The following is a 17,029-nucleotide window of genomic DNA, read 5'->3' as shown; positions in this document are numbered from 1 at the left end:
CCTGACCAAACTAACATCCCTCCTCCTCCACCTTTAGTTCCTCCTGAGGGGGACTGTCATCATCATCATCATCATCGTTATCATCGCAGCAGCAGCCTACCTACCATGGCCTGATGATGATGTTGACCAAGACTCCAGGCCCAAGACAAATTGTTACATGCTTTTATTGACTTTTTTTGTGAGTTCAGTTGATGATAACTGTAGAAGACCTTGACAACATACAGCATATTCTTTATTAGAGTGCACCATCATGTCTCTCTCCACCTGGGCCACCACTTGCACCATCATCTCTCTCTCCACCTGGGCCTCCACCTGCCACATCATGTCTCTCTTCATCTGGGCCTCCATCTGCATCATCATGTCTCTCTCTACCTGTTCCTCCACCTGCCCCAGCATGTCTCTCTCCACCTGCACCATCATCTCTCTCTCCACCTGGGTTTAATATCAGAACATATTCAAAGCAGCTGATAATTATTTAAAGTGTTACAATTGTTAAGATCAGAGCAGTTGGAGGAAGTCTGAGGCTCCATTGTCACGGGTCTGGTCAAGAACAGTATTTAAAAGGTCACCTCTCCCAGCTTCAATAGGCTCTGACCATCACAGGAAAGACCCATCACTCTCACCTCTCAACTCAACGTCCACTTGTCTTTCTCTCCGGAGGTAAGTGATACTTCATATCTTATCAGAAGAGACAGTGGTCTCTTCATCGGTCTGTCTCAGCTGCAGATCTGGGAACAAATACATCCTTATGGGGCTCGCGAATGGCACAGCAGTCCAAGGCACTGCACCTCAGTGGTAGAGGTGTCACTACAGACCCTGGTTCGATTCCGGGCTGTATCACAACCGGCCATGATTGGAAGTAATATAGGGTGGCGCACAATTGGTAGAGCGTCATTAGGGTTAGGCAGGGGTAGGCCGTTATTGATCTTAACTGACTTGCCTAGTTAAATAAAACATTTCATTATTTAAGTATTTGTATGTGTATTTTCAAATGTGGCTGAATTTGGCTGTTTGAAACATTACAAATGCCTCTAGTACCAAATAAACCTGGGTCCAAATACATGGAGCATTAAATTATAGGTATGAAAACATTTTTTTAAGTTATTCTCTGTTTTTAAAAACTATCTATTTACACATATTGATTTTGGAGGTTGTGTTGTATATCTGTGATGAACTTAAATATTATATTCCTGTTTTAGTCAATGTCTGTCTGACATTTAACAAAGCTGCTATGGTTGATCTCTCAGCTAACCAACTCCAGTGGCATCCTACCCTATAGTTAGAAAACAAGTGTTTAAACACTGAAATTGCTTCTTGAGATAAGAATGTCATATAGAAGAGATAGCAGTAGAGATACATTAGCCTAAATGAATGATAAGACATTTGGTCCTCATCAGTGGCCTTTCAAGAATAAAATGTTCATGACTTCTCTATGCATTTCTGGATGTTGTTATGGCTTTGAAGTCTGAAGTCGGAATTCAACCATAACAGATGTTTTTCCGCACTATAATTTCAGAAGTGTGTTTGATTTGAACAGCAGTGTTTCTGGGATGTTTACACTTGTTTTAGAAATTGATTGTCCCATTGTGTGACATGTTCAGTACTGACCTAAAATTATGTTTCAGTTCCCCAGCTCTGTTCTCCGCTGCTACATTGATTGTCGTTTGTCATTGTGTATCCATGTGCTGATGCTGGTTCTGGCTTGCTCTTTGTCTGTTCTTAATTAAACTTCAACTCCCCATACCTGCTTCTCGACTCCAGCGTCGGTCCTTGTAAATTCACACAATCTATAAAATAATTGGTGATAACCAAGCACACTTCGGAAGGAACAGTGCAGCAGAGTCACATTCACTGATATGTTTCTTTCCAGCATTTCCCCTGGACTGCCATGATGATGAGAATGAAGCTGACCTTCCTTTTGGCCATCTTACTTTTTCAACTGACCATCTCTGTTAAAGGAGGGGTAAGTGACTTAAAATAAATGCTTTTAAAACACACAATTCAGGAGTTAATCTCCTAATCTACCAGTATGATATTTACCATCTTGTTAGTATGTGTCAACAAAAGTGATATATTTTTATTGCAAGTCATTGAAATAGTTTGTTTTGTTCTGAAACAATTATCTCTCTGTTATACTAACAGGGATCTGCTCCTAAGCCAGCTCAACAGGCTCAACAGGCAGATAAACAGGTAAAGACAAAACATTACCAACATTGTAAACTTTAGTTATGTGAGTTGTCTAGTTATATTGTCCGTATATTGCTAGCAGTGGTGGGCACCAATATATATATATAACTTCTGAAATCTCACCTTCATCTACCACTATTCAGCAGACAGTTCCAGATAATGGAAAACCTAGGGAGATACTCGCTGCCTTATCTAAACATCCCAGAGCTAAGTTGAGTCGGTTCAACCATAGGTTAATGACCCTCTTTGCTTACTTAAAAACCCACAATCCATTCCTCCCCAACCCAGCTGGAATGGTGTTTATTATGTTTAATTACCCCCTGTTTCATGCTACACAATCCCTTCCGTGTGAATTAACATTATTAATCAGATATAATAAAACAGAGTAAAGTTTAATTAGTTATAGTTCTATTTAAAATGTAGATATTGTTTAGTCATTATTCATCAAATTCCTAACATGCTTAAACCTGCTTACTGCCGATGCCGTTCTCTGCAGTAGTGATGGAGGCTTGCCACAAACTTACAAGGTTGTGGGGCTCTGTTCAGAAACAACCCCTAGATGCTTGTGCAGATCTTAGAGGATTGGGAAGGTTTAAGCAATAGGGCCAGAATTCCACATAGCAGATTAGAGGGTAGGTGACGGTATCACTATATCATCACCCATCAAACCCTCTCAGATTACCATGTAACTAGAGGTTAGGGGCTGAGGTTATTTCTGGACAGGGCCTGGGTTGTAAATGTATATTCATTTTCACAGCACATCTTAACATTGCTTCATTTCATGTGTACAGTATGAATTTGGTGATATGATTGCCTTTCCACGTTTACCTGTTCATACATGCAACGGAATAGAATATATCAACAAACACTATGCCATTTATGTGGGTGACACAAAATTCCCTGGAACAAGTAAAGAAGATGGTGTCTGCCCAACATACACAAACAAACAACATTAGGATATCTTAATTCATCATAAAAATATAAACCTATAAACACAGACACACAATAGGCTGCAATATCAACTATGAATATTAGGCTGCAATATCAACTATGAATATTAGGCTGCAATATCAACTATGAATATTAGGCTGCAATATCAACTATGAATATTTATGATGAATGTAAGATTCACTTTTTGATAGCTGATTAATAGACAACTTTCCAAGTCAAATATCTTATCATTCACTGCTGTATAGTCCAGCCTGACAAAAATACATAGTTACACGCTCAGACACAGAAAACACTTTTTTTCCTCTGTAGATTTTATGTTCAGCCCCTACTCGTACAATTATGTTAGGGGGCCCCCTAGATTTGACTCCAAATTGAATATGGTGTCCCCAATCCAATATAGCTGCCACAATACCATTAAATGGTGGTTAAAACCTGTAAATCAGCTCTACATGTTTTAAACGAGAGACATCTTTCAGATTTGTGTACTGTACTTATGACCTGTAGTCAAGACTATTCTGATGTATCTCAATGACGTTGGGAATCCAATATGCCATAATTACACTCATACACCTTTGTCTTGATATAGAAAATAAAGGAGACTGCTTGTCATGGCACACCAAGTATTTTAAAGACATGCAACTACTAAGTATTTTTTAAACCTCACGCTGTGGGCTGGATAAGTCAATATGTAGTTCGTTTTTATATGCATAGTCTATGAGCAGATTTACTGTTTACCTCAATTAGAAAGGAAACTATTTTCTGGAAATTGTGCTGTGTAATTTTCCTTACATTATCCCCCATGTGTTTCTGCCACCTAGCAATTCGAGTTTCAGCCAATGAGCTTCAGCCTGTTGCGAAATTAGTGACAGTTACCAAGATGCACACACAGCAGAGAGAGATAGCATTGATATGGTGCACATATGTGACGTGGTATGCAATTTTCGAGGACCACTTTTGGCTTGTGAGGTGGCTATTTTCAGACCTATTGGCTAAAAAGTATAAAAAAAGTACCAGAGAATCTCTAAGTCACAAGCTTCTTTGAGGATCAATGATATTAAATAAAATCCAACCCTGTACTCAGACTCTCGCTCCCTAGCTATACAAATTGGTGGTATAACCTGCGCCTCCAGGATTGGGCTATCAAGTCACCTCCTTATTTATATTTAACCTTGCATTCATTGCTAGTCTAATATGGCTGCCTGAATTCAACATGACCTTCTGCTGGCCCACTACATTTGTGATGCACATTGGAATGTTCCTTTGCACTCTTATCGTGTTTGGGTTGAGCTGACACATTGCTTCTTCCAGAAAATGATGTCCACCATCCTGGCTGTCAGCCCTGCTGTGCACTTGGAACGTATTCAGACCCCTTCACTTTTTTCACATTTTGTTACATTAACAACTGCAAGCTGGCCAAGATAAAGCACATCAGTTCGACACATACAACAACACAGAGTTACACATGGAATAAACAAACATACGGTCAATAATACAATAGAAAAAATTAAAATATATATACAGTGAGTGCAAATAAGGAAAGATAAGGGAGGTAAGGCAATAAATAGGCCATGGTGGCTAAGTAATTAGAATATAGCAATTCATCACTGGAATGGTAGATGTGCAGAAGATGAATGTGCAAGTAAAGATACTGGGGTGCAAAGGAGCAAGATAAATAAAATAAATACATTAGGGGGATGAGGTAGTTGGATGGGCTGTTTACAGATGGGCTATGCACAGGTGCAGTGATATGTGAGCTGCTCTGAAAGCTGGTGCTTAAAGCTAGTGAGAGAGATATGGGTCTCCAGCTTCAGTGATTTTTGAAGTTCGTTCCAGTCATTGGCAGCAGAGAACTGGTAGGAATGGCGGCCAAAGGAGGAATTGGCTTTTGGGGTGACCAGTGAGATATACCTGCTGGAGCGCGTGCTACGGGTGGGTGCCCGCTATGGTGACCAATGAGCTGAGATAAGGCGGGGCTTTACCTAGCAGAGACTTGTAGATGACCTGGAGCCAGTGGGTTTGGCGACAAGTATGAAGCGAGGTCCAGCCAACGAGAGCGTACAGGTCGCAATGGTGGGTGATATATGGGGCTTTGGTGACAAAACGGATGGCACTGTGATAGACTGCATCCAATTTGTTGAGTAGAGTGTTGGAGGCTATTTTATAGATGACATCGCCAAAGTCGAGGATTGGTAGGATGGTGAGTTTTACGAAGGTATGTTTGACAGCATGAGTGAAGGATGCTTTGTTGCGAAATAGGAAGCCGATTCTAGATTTAATTTTGGATTGGAGATGTTTGATGTGAGTCTGGAAGGAGAGTTTCCAGTCTAGCCGAACACCTAGGACGGGCGGGCAGTTGCGGGCAGTGATCGGTTGAAGAGCATGCATTTAGTTTTACTTGCATTTAAGAGCAGTTGGAGGCCACAGAAGGAGTTTTGTATGGCATTGAAGATCGTTTGGAGATTTGTTAATCCACTGTCCAAAGAAGGGCCAGATGTATACAGAATGGTGTCATCTGCGTAGTGGTGGATCAGAGAATCACCAGCAGCAAGAGCGACATCATAGATATATACAGAGAAAAGAGTCGGCCCGAGAATTGAACCCTGTGGCAACCCCATAGAGACTGCCAGAGGTCCGGACAACAGGCCCTCCGATTTGACACACTGAATTCTTCCTAGCCTGGTTCACCAACTACTTCTCAGATAGTAATTTGAGAAACCAAGGCTATTGAGTATGCCGATTAGAGAGCGGTGATTGACGGTGTCGAAAGCCTTGACCAGGTCAATGAAGACTGCTGCACAGTACTGTCTTTTATTGATGGAGGTTATATCGTTTAGGACCTTGAGAATAGGTATAGAGTGTTTCCCACTTTGAAGGGCGGCATGACCGCGGCAGCTTTCCAGTCTTTGGGGATCTCAGACGATACGAAAGAGAGGTTGAACAGGCTAGTAATGGGGGTTGCAACAATTTTGGCGGATAATTTTAGAAAGAGAGGGTCCAGATTGTCTAGCCCAGCTGATTTGTAGTGATCCAGATTTTGTAGCTCTTTCAGGACATCTGCTGTCTGGATTTGGGTGAAAGAGACGCGGGGGTGACTTTGGCAAGTTGCTGCGGGGGGTGCAGAGCTGTTCGCCAGTGTAGGGGTAGCCAGGTGGAAAGCATGGCCAGTCGTAGAAAAATGCTTATTGAAATGATCGATTATGGTAGATTTATCAGTGGTGACAGTGTTTCCTAGCCTCAGTGCAGTGGGCAGCTGGGGGGAGGTGCTCTAATCCTCCATGGACTTTAGTGTCCCAGAACTCTTTGGAATTAGTGCTACACGATGCAAAAGTTTTCCTGACTGACTGTATATTTGTTCCTGACTTCCCTGAAAAGTTGCATATCACTGGGGCTATTCGATGCTAATGCAGAATGCCACATTAGGTTTTTGTGCTGGTCAAGGGAAGTCAAGTCTGGGGTGAACCAAGGGCTATATCTGTTCTACATTTTTTTAATGGGGAATGCTTATTTAAGATGGTGAGGAAATTACTTTCAAAGAACAACAAGACATCCTCTACTGACGGGATGAGGTCAATATCCTTCCAGGATACCCGGTCAGGTCGGTTAGAAAGGCCTGCTCCCTGAAGTGTTTTAGGGAGCATTTGACAGTGATGAGGGGTGGTCGTTTGACCGCAGACCCATTACGGATGCAGGCAATGAGGCAGTGATTGCTGAGATCCTGGTTGAAGACAGCTGAGGTGTATTTAGAGGGAAAGTTGGACAGGATGATATCTAAGAGGGTGCCCATGGTTACGGTTTTAGGGTTGTACCTGGTAGGTTCCTTGATAATTTGTGTGAGATTGAGGGAATCGATCTTAGATTGTAGGATGGCCTGGGTGTTAGGCATATCCCAGTTTAGGTCACCTAACAGTACGAACTCTGAAGATAGATGAGGGGCAATCAATTCACATATGATGTCCGGGGCACAGCTGGGCGCTGAGGGGGGTGATATAGAATTTTGTTATCAATGTTCATAAATTTCAATTAATCTTCTCAGTCTGCAACCCAGAGTTTGTAAAGTTCTGGTTTAAATAAAACATACAGAATTCCCATCTTACAATAGTCAAATCAATGTTTATTCACGAGAGGACTCTCCAGTTCATATACAAAGACATCCATTTTATACCATGCTCCTTACTTACGCACACACATGCACACGAACATTAGGAGAGTTATCTTCTACCCAGCCGACAATTCCATTCCCCTGAGATTAGGGTAACCTTGAGGGGTACTCCCTGTCCTATCATACATGTCTCAGAGTTCTAGCCGGTCGGTTCAATCACAATTTAATTGTTCTCTGTGTTTTCTTAGGCACACACACACACATTCCTCTTTTTCCCAGTCCAACCTAGTTGGACTTATGTTTCAAATTTAAATTATTCCTTATACATGCTACATAACCTATAATCCCCAATAGTTAAGTTTCAGGGTAGAATTATTTAATCGTTATCTTTAAACTTATACATTCTTTTATTAGGGGTTCTTTAAACAAGCGGCAACGGTGAGAGACTTGTTTCTGGAAAGGTGGATTTTTAAAAGTAGAAGCTTGAATTGTTTGGGCACCGACCTGGATAGTATGACAGAACTCTGCAGGCCATCTCTGCAGTAGATTTCAACTCTGCCCCCTTTGTCAGTTCAATCTTGTTGGAAAATGTTGTAGTTGGGGATGGAAATATCTGAATTTTTGGTGGCCTTCCTAAGCCAGGATTCAGACACGGCTAGGACACCAGGGTTGGCGGAGTGTGCTAAAGCAGTGAATAAAACAAACTTAGGGAGGAGACATCTGATGTTAACATTTATGAAACCAAGGCTTTTACGGTTACAGAAGTCAACAAATGAGAGCACTTGGGGAATGGGAGTGAGGCTGTGGGCTGCAGGGCCTTGGTTAACCTCTACATCACCAGAAGAGGAGTAGGATAAGGGTACGACTAAAGGCTATAAGAACTGGTCATCCAGTGTGTTCAGAACAGAGTAAAAGGAGCAGATTTCTGGGCGTGGAAGGAATAATGTACAGACAAGGGTGTGGTAGGATGTGAGAACAGTGGAGGTAAACCTAGGCATTGAGTGACGATGAGAGGTTTTGTCTCTAGAGGCACCAGATAAGCCAGGTGAGGCCACTGCATGTGTGGGGGATGGAACAAAAGGGCTATGTAAGGCATTTTGGGCAGGGCTGGAGGCTCTACAGTGAAAGGAGACAGTAATCACTAACCAAAAGAGCAATAGACAAGGCATATTGACATTAGGGAGAGGCATGTGTAGCCGAGTGATCATAGGGTCCAGTGAGCAGCAATAGATAAGTCAGGGAGCCAATTCAGTCGCTACTATGCTAGGCGAGCTGGAGACACGGCGATTCAGACAGCTAGTGGGCCGGGGCTAGCAGATGGGCCTCTGGCGACGTCGCAACGGGAGAGCCTGTTCTCACATTATTCTGACATTTCACATTCTTAAAGTGGTGAGCCTAACTGACCTAAGACGGGGAATTTTTACTAGGATTAAATGTCAGGAAATGTGAAAAACGGAGTTGAAATGTATTTGGCTAAGGTGTGTGTAAACTTCCGACTTCAACTGTAGCTAGTTAGTTTGTTACCTATATATGTGTCATCTGAATACCCCAATTTGATAAGACAGTTTTTGTATTTGATTGTTGGTCGGACCCAGTCCCCCTTTGTGGTAGTGTGCTGACTAATCTAAATGCACTAAAACCAAATGTAAACTTCTTCGTAACCCACACTCGTATTACATAAAGTGTAAGTAAAGTGTATATGTGAGCGTTATACTGTCTACACCCTAAGTCCCAGCCTAATGTCCATTAGAAACTCAGCTCTGCACTGAACTAAGTTTTGAGTCCCAGTTGCAGCTCTCACTCCATTACTATTTAATTACAAAGCCAATGTTAAAGTGCATGTCACAGCATTTACAGCATGTTAATTAACACAATGTCATTACTACCTACAGCATTATTACACAGCAACTTAATGTGTGACCTCACTATTTCCCTATATACATTTTTTTACAGTTTAAATTTGGAGATATCATTCGAACCAAAATGAAGTGGAGAGATATGACCTATCTGTTCGAATCCAAAAAGAGGGGGATCCCTCCAGGATATCACTTTGCAATCTGGGTTGATAACCCACCAGCGAAAGCTGTGATGCCTAATCGAAACAAAGGCAACATTTTTCACTTTGATGGTAAGTCAACATAACATTCGTTACTTTGCCATAATGAATTAAGTAATAACATTCACTATCCAGTAGGGTTGTGTCAATTCAACAAATTCAGCACCCCCAAAAAATTCTATTGCAATTCAGACTGAATTGAATTCCTCTCAAATCCAATGTTAGGTAAATGTAAAACAATTATAATTCACAATTCAATATTACCCCCAGCAATTCTACAAATTGCAATTCAAATCCAATTCCCTCTGGCTTTCAGGGTGATCATGTCACTGTTGAGACAGCATAGCTATACTGGAAATACAAAATTACATATACAATATGTAAGCTAGTCTGTACTTATTAGTATGAAATTATTAACGGGGCACCACCTTTCTTGGAGAAAGCCTGACGTATGAGTTATTTACAATAACACTTTAAGACTGAAATGTGAATACTAGTAATAAATTGTTTAATATGAAGGTATGAATTATTTGAGAATAAATTGGAGTTCTTTCACAGAATAACAAGACAAACACAAGTTCTTTATACAATCAACATTTAATAACGCTAATCAAAGTATTTACACACATAATGAGAATGATCATGGAAAAGTCAAGAAATAGAATGAAAGACAAGAAGAGAGACTTCAAGATATCTGAATATTAAAAATATGATACTCAGTCTGTGAACTAAGTCTGTTGGCCCTGGCTCTGGTTAGGCCACATGGAGGTGAACAAAGACAAGAGGGAGATATGTCCTCCTTTGTCCTGAGTTGAGGGGTTCCTTGGTGGTGGTTTCTTTCTCCTTTCCTCTGATTTTGGAAGGTCCCTCGTGGGCTTATCCTCTGGGTTGTGACCCTGGATGCTCTGTCTGATGGCTATTCCTTTGAGTTGCAGAGGGTGTGCTCGAAATTGTCTTCTTCTTTCAGGCTACACTAGCTCTTTAAAGACTGTCTCCTTCTGAGACTGTTTAGTGTATGGACTCTCCCGTCCCAATTTCTGTACTGGATTACAGGTACTATTACGTAAAAGGTGCTTTCCTTAATTTATCAGTTCACTAGTTCTTGCCATTAAAAGCAAAGGTCCTGGCCCTATGGTCAGCCTACTGAGAATGGAGGTTCTTCTCCCTCGAAAGGTCCGGCTGGAGAGGTCCAGCAGGATCAGTGAGCTAAGAGAGGAGCAGTACTTTTATAGTCCTGCTAGGTCACAGGATATCACACCTAGGTTTGAAGAGCCACTTTTATGACCCTTTGTCTTGAAAAGCTTGGAGGAACTCAGTAGTCCAGTTCAGCATTATAGACAGACAGGAAAAGGATGTTCAATATATGACAGTAAAACAACTCGTCGGTAAACATAGTAGAAATCATTTTTTTTAAATGTGGGATGTCAAAATACTGTGATACTATAATAATAATGTGATACTTCATGTCTTGCATAGTAACGTGAAAAATTGCATCAAAGCGTTGTTTTAATTTATCACATCTAAAACATATTTACAAATTCAAATGAATAGAATTGACTCCATTATGTTGTGTTGTGCCCCTGGACACCTGCAGTCATTTCCAGGACCACCCGCTTCCCCTTCCCCTTTCAGGAACACCGTCAGCAGGTTTCCCTGGTTCCTTTCGGGAACACCGTCAGCAGGTTTCCCTGGTTCCTTTCGGGAACACCGTCAGCAGGTTTCCCTGGTTCCTTTCGGGAACACCGTCAGCAGGTTTCCCTGGTTCCTTTCGGGAACACCGCCAGCAGGTTTCCCTGGTTCCTTTCGGGAACACCGTCAGCAGGTTTCCCTGGTTCCTTTCGGGAACACCGTCAGCAGGTTTCCCTGGTTCCTTTCGGGAACACCGTCAGCAGGTTTCCCTTGTTCCTTTTGGGAACACCGTCAGCAGGTTTCCCTGGTTCCTTTCAGGAACACCGTCAGCAGGTTTCCCTGGTTCCTTTCGGGAACACCGTCAGCAGGTTTCCCTGGTTCCTTTCGGGAACACCATCAGCAGGTTTCCCTGATTCCTTTCGGGAACACCGTCAGCAGGTTTCCCTGGTTCCTTTCGGGAACACCGTCAGCAGGTTTCCCTGTGTGAACCTGCATGTTCCAGGCATAACTTGTCCTGGCATCACATGCTGCCCATAACTTTATTACATATTTAGAAGGTTTGCTTGGCATGTACTGTTGAATGGGCAGCATCCCCTAAAAGAGATCAGATGCTCATCCACTGTGATGTCTGGACTTGGGTTATAGATGAGTAGCAGGTGCTCCCCCCACTTGTGCCAAACCTCTCTGATCGCTGCCAATTATCCTTGTTGACGGCGGCCTGGCCTTGTATCACGGTTGTCGAAGCGAATCACCTGTGACAACGCGTGAAATGTCTGGAGTGACAGTGGCACGAAAAATTGTCTGTCCAGACTCTGCATCCCATAATCTGGTGGTAGATTATTTTCTGGATCTGTACACACCAGCCAAAATCAACAGACGTGTGCTTGGACGTGTGTCTGGTCTACCTCCTTCCAGTTGTCTTTGTAAATGCATCTCCCCTCCAACGTCTGTCTGGTCTACCTCCTTCCAGTTGTCTTTGTAAATGCATCTCCCCTCCAACGTCTGTCTGGTCTACCTCCTTCCAGTTGTCTTTGAAAACGCATCTCCCCTCCAACGTCTGTCTGGTCTACCTTCTTCCAGTTGTCTTTGTAAATGCATCTCCCCTCCAACGTCTGTCTGGTCTACCTCCTTCCAGTTGTCTTTGAAAACGCATCTCCCCTCCAATGTCTGTCTGGTCTACCTCCTTCCAGTTGTCTTTGTAAATGCATCTCCCCTCCAACGTCTGTCTGGTCTACCTCCTTCCAGTTGTCTTTGAAAACGCATCTCCCCTCCAACGTCTGTCTGGTCTACCTTCTTCCAGTTGTCTTTGTAAATGCATCTCCCCTCCAATGTCTGTCTGGTCTACCTCCTTCCAGTTGTCTTTGAAAACGCATCTCCCCTCCAATGTCTGTCTGGTCTACCTCCTTCCAGTTGTCTTTGAAAACGCATCTCACCTCCAACGTCTGTCTGGTCTACCTCCTTCCAGTTGTCTTTGAAAACGCATCTCCCCTCCAACGTCTGTCTGGTCTACCTCCTTCCAGTTGTCTTTGAAAACGCATCTCCCCTCCAACGTCTGTCTGGTCTACCTCCTTCCAGTTGTCTTTGAAAACGCATCTCCACTCCAACGTCTGTCTGGTCTACCTCCTTCCAGTTGTCTTTGAAAACGCATCTCCCCTCCAACGTCTGTCTGGTCTACCTCCTTCCAGTTGTCTTTGAAAACGCATCTCCCCTCCAACGTCTGTCTGGTCTACCTCCTTCCAGTTGTCTTTGTAAATGCATCTCCCCTCCAACGTCTGTCTGGTCTACCTCCTTCCAGTTGTCTTTGTAAACGCTTCTCCCCTCCAACGTCTGTCTGGTCTACCTCCTTCCAGTTGTCTTTGTAAACGCATCTCCCCTCCAACGTCTGTCTGGTCTACCTCCTTCCAGTTGTCTTTGTAAATGCATCTCCCCTCCAACGTCTGTCTGGTCTACCTCCTTCCAGTTGTCTTTGTAAATGCATCTCCCCTCCAACGTCTGTCTGGTCTACCTCCTTCCAGTTGTCTTTGTAAATGCATCTCCCCTCCAACGTCTGTCTGGTCTACCTCCTTCCAGTTGTCTTTGTAAATGCATCTCCCCTCCAACGTCTGTCTGGTCTACCTCCTTCCAGTTGTCTTTGTAAATGCATCTCCCTTCCAACGTCTGTCTGGTCTACCTCCTTCCAGTTGTCTTTGTAAATGCATCTCCCCTCCAACGTCTGTCTGGTCTACCTCCTTCCAGTTGTCTTTGTAAATGCATCTCCCCTCCAACGTCTGTCTGGTCTACCTCCTTCCAGTTGTCTTTGAAAACGCTTCTCCCCTCCAAGTTGGTCATGTTTATCACTATAGTTTTGATTGACTCTGTCAGGAACTGTTCGAAGAAGGATTTTATGTCATCAACCCGGGATATGACGTATCTCGTTTGCCTTGAGTGGAATGTAACAACAACCTCAGCAGGGCCCTCTTCCTCATCACTGGAATGTAACAACAACCTCAGCAGGGCCCTCTTCCTCATCACTGGAATGTAACAACAACCTCAGCAGAGCCCTCTTCCTCATCACTGGAATGTAACAACATCCTCAGCAGGGCCCTCTTCCTCATCACTGGAATGTAACAACAACCTCAGCAGGGCCCTCTTCCTCATCACTGGAATGTAACAACAACCTCAGCAGGGCCCTCTTCCTCATCACTGGAATGTAACAACAACCTCAGCAGGGCCCTCTTCCTCATCACTGGAATGTAACAACAACCTCAGCAGGGCCCTCTTCCTCATCACTGGAATGTAACAACAACCTCAGCACGGCCCTCTTCCTCATCACTGGAATGTAACAACAACCTCAGCATGGCCCTCTTCCTCATCACTGGATTTTTCCACATCGGTTGTCTCTGGATCATATTCTATGTTGTCTTCAACTTCTGACACTTCCTCCTCTAATGCATCTTCACTGTGAGCTTCCTGGCCTCTCTCCTCCTCACCAGTGTCATGATCAAAGATATGACCAAGAGCCTCACATACAGTATATTGTTTGTTCATTGTGCTGCCACAGAATGAATTGTGAGCAAGACCTGAAAAAAGCTTTAAATACCAGAACTGCGATAAAAGTGATATATTTTAAACAATGTTGCGATTATTTGTGAGAATGCCAACAGGTGTGGTTCCGGTAGGGGAAATATTCTATTGGGGAAAGGTTCCAGTTGGGGTTGCCATGGGAACCAAGAAGGGGAGTGAGGTGTGTGTGTGTGTGTGTGTGTGTGTGTGTGTGTGTGTGTGTGTGTGTGTGTGTGTGTGTGTGTGTGTGTGTGTGTGTGTGTGTGTGTGTGTGTGTGTGTGTGTGTGTGTGTGTGTGTGTGTGTGCTCAAACACACATGCATGTGGGTCTGGGAGAGGAAGTGTATCCATCTGATGAATGGGCATGTGCCATAACTACATTTTATACATTAATTGTAGTCTCACCCATTCATTTCTGATGACAGGTCATTTTTGACTGGGAATACTACAGGTGTACACAAGTTAAATGAAACATCCAAAATGTACAATCAGATTAAATGAACTACATTTTTCAGAGAGAACTTGTAAATCGGTCCAAATCGACGGAACAGAACAGGAGGGTTAAAAGAATTGAATTGAAATTGACCCCAACTTTGCTATCCAGATCAACACATCTTTACTTATCTATTAGTGGCAGTTGTTTAAAATTTGTTCTATTCTGTTTCTTGTTTCAGGAAAGAAAGTAGACTGTACATATTCCTACATTGAAGATATCAGTAAATGGCAGCAGTATAATGTTCGTGATAACACGCCTGGCTTTGTTCCCCAACCACCAGAACAAATAGCCAGGGATTTGGAGGAAAGATATCACAATTGTGGTGACTATTCAGTTTTGAGAAACAATTGTGAACATCTTGTGACATGGCTCCGATATCATAATAAGACATCAAAACAGGTAGGTTTTCATCTCGAATTGAATATTTATAAACTTTTTACATTCATACTTTTATGTGTGTCAGTTAATCTTAAAGGGCTACAGTATTCACCATGGCAACCCGTCTTAAATAGCAGTCTAAAGATGGAAACCAGGCTAATAATAGTAATAGGTCTTTAGTTCCTGGGTTATGATAATGTTGGGTTATGACAGACAGTTGTACTCATATGAATATCTCATATTATTCCAAGTCAGAGGGGATACTTAAAGTTACTATACATGTTGCAGTCTGGCTTTAAATTAAAGTAATAATGGGGATGGTAAGTTTCATGTTTTAGCTTCATTTTGGTGTTCAATCCACCACTAAACAGAAACATGTTATCTTTGGATCTGATGCAATCAATTAGTAAATGTCATCCTTAGTTGTAAATGAAAGTTGTAAGCACAACCGTCAGTTTATTTCACCTGAACAACTTCTTGTTATTCAAATCTTGTTTCCAGGTGTTGTTGAAATGTGAATAACTATGAATATATGACTTACAGTATTTACAAACATTTGAGTGTTGATATGTTCTTCCCTGTTCCTCTTGTCAGGATGGAGCTGTTGGAATGTTTATACGTTTCTTTAGACCCGCTGAATGGCCTGCTGCACTGCCACCAGTTAATGAACCAACAGCTTGAGGTCTAAACCTCTCAGATGTTCTCTCTCTCTTCCATCCTCTCTGTCTCTGTATGAAGTGAGGTCTAAACCTCTCAGATGTTCTCTCTCTCTTCCATCCTCTCTGTCTCTGTATGAAGTGAGGTCTAAACCTCTCAGATGTTCTCTCTCTCTCCATCCTCTCTGTCTCTGTATGAAGTGAGGTCTAAACCTCTCAGATGTTCTCTCTCTCTTCCATCCTCTCTGTCTCTGTATGAAGTGAGGTCTAAACCTCTCAGATGTTCTCTCTCTCTTCCATCCTCTCTGTCTCTGTATGAAGTGAGGTCTAAACCTCTCAGATGTTCTCTCTCTCTTCCATCCTCTCTGTCTCTGTATGAAGTGAGGTCTAAACCTCTCAGATGTTCTCTCTCTCTTCCATCCTCTCTGTCTCTGTATGAAGTGAGGTCTTAGTAATAATAAAACATGAGTAGAATTCTGTTTCCTGTCTGTTTTATTAAATGGATAAAGGGCTTGTAAGCCGTCAGTTAAGAGTTACATTTTTTTAAATATGTTATAACTCACTTATTAACATTCATCTCGTGTTAAGTGATTTATTGGTAATATGGTGTTTTACTGTAAGATGAGGAAATGTTGGTGACATTACTGTTAGCAGCACATGGACATGATTATCACTGATGTAATAGTTGAATCCCAACACCAGATGGCAGACAATGTACAACCTAAAGACCTTTGGTCTCGTGCTCTCAAATTATATTCTGGACTGCATTTTGTCATTCTTCCCTTCTAATCAGGGACTGATTTATACCTGGGACACCAGGTGGATGCAATTCATTATCAGGTAGAACAGAAAACCAGCAGCAATCTGGACCTCCAGGGTAGTTTTGGATACCCTGGTCGAGTGTATTACAGTGGACTATTTATAATAAAACTACCTGATAACAAATTTATAACTACATGATAACTAATTGATAACTATGTGATAACGAATTGATAACTTTGTGAAAACGAATTGCTAACTGGAGGGTATACAGTAGGTATGATGGAGGGTATACAGTAGGTATGATGGAGGGTATACAGTAGGTATGATGGAGGGTATACAGCAGGTATGATGGAGAATATACAGTAGGTATGATATAGGGTATACAGTAGGTATGATGGAGGGTATACAGCAGGTATGATGGAGGGTATACAGTAGGTATGATGGAGGGTATACAGCAGGTATGATGGAGGATATACAGTAGGTATGATATAGGGTATACAGTAGGTATGATGGAGGGTATACAGTAGGTATGATGGAGGGTATACAGTAGGTATGATGGAGGGTATACAGCAGGTATGATGGAGGATACCAGGCGGTGATACAGGCCGCCAGGATGCTCTCGATTGTGCATCTGTAGAAGTTTGTGAGTGCTTTTGGTGACAAGCCGAATTTCTTCAGCCTCCTGAGGTTGAAGAGGCGCTGCTGCGCCTTCCTCACGATGCTGTCTGTGTGAGTGGACCAATTCAGTTTGTCTGTGATGTGTATGCCGAGGA

The 17,029-nt window shown here is 42.5% G+C and overlaps 1 protein-coding gene across 1 annotated transcript; it reads left to right on the top strand.

Annotated features, from left to right (window-relative positions):
- The first annotated feature begins 537 nt into the window (after positions 1-537).
- LOC109880220 (uncharacterized) lies at positions 538-15,973 on the top strand. Its single transcript, XM_031809737.1, has 6 exons — positions 538-660; positions 1,871-1,963; positions 2,143-2,190; positions 9,191-9,365; positions 14,639-14,859; positions 15,433-15,973. The coding sequence occupies exons 2-6, from the start codon at positions 1,889-1,891 to the stop codon at positions 15,517-15,519; spliced, it is 606 nt and encodes a 201-aa protein (XP_031665597.1). The 5' UTR covers positions 538-660; positions 1,871-1,888; the 3' UTR covers positions 15,520-15,973.
- The last annotated feature ends 1,056 nt before the right edge of the window (positions 15,974-17,029 follow it).

The sequence above is a fragment of the Oncorhynchus kisutch genome, linkage group LG30 (assembly GCF_002021735.2).
Source record: "Oncorhynchus kisutch isolate 150728-3 linkage group LG30, Okis_V2, whole genome shotgun sequence".
In the NCBI taxonomy this organism is placed as follows: Eukaryota; Metazoa; Chordata; class Actinopteri; order Salmoniformes; family Salmonidae; genus Oncorhynchus; species Oncorhynchus kisutch.
Note: the sequence above shows the minus strand (reverse complement) of the source record. Positions and strands in the feature narration are given on the sequence as shown.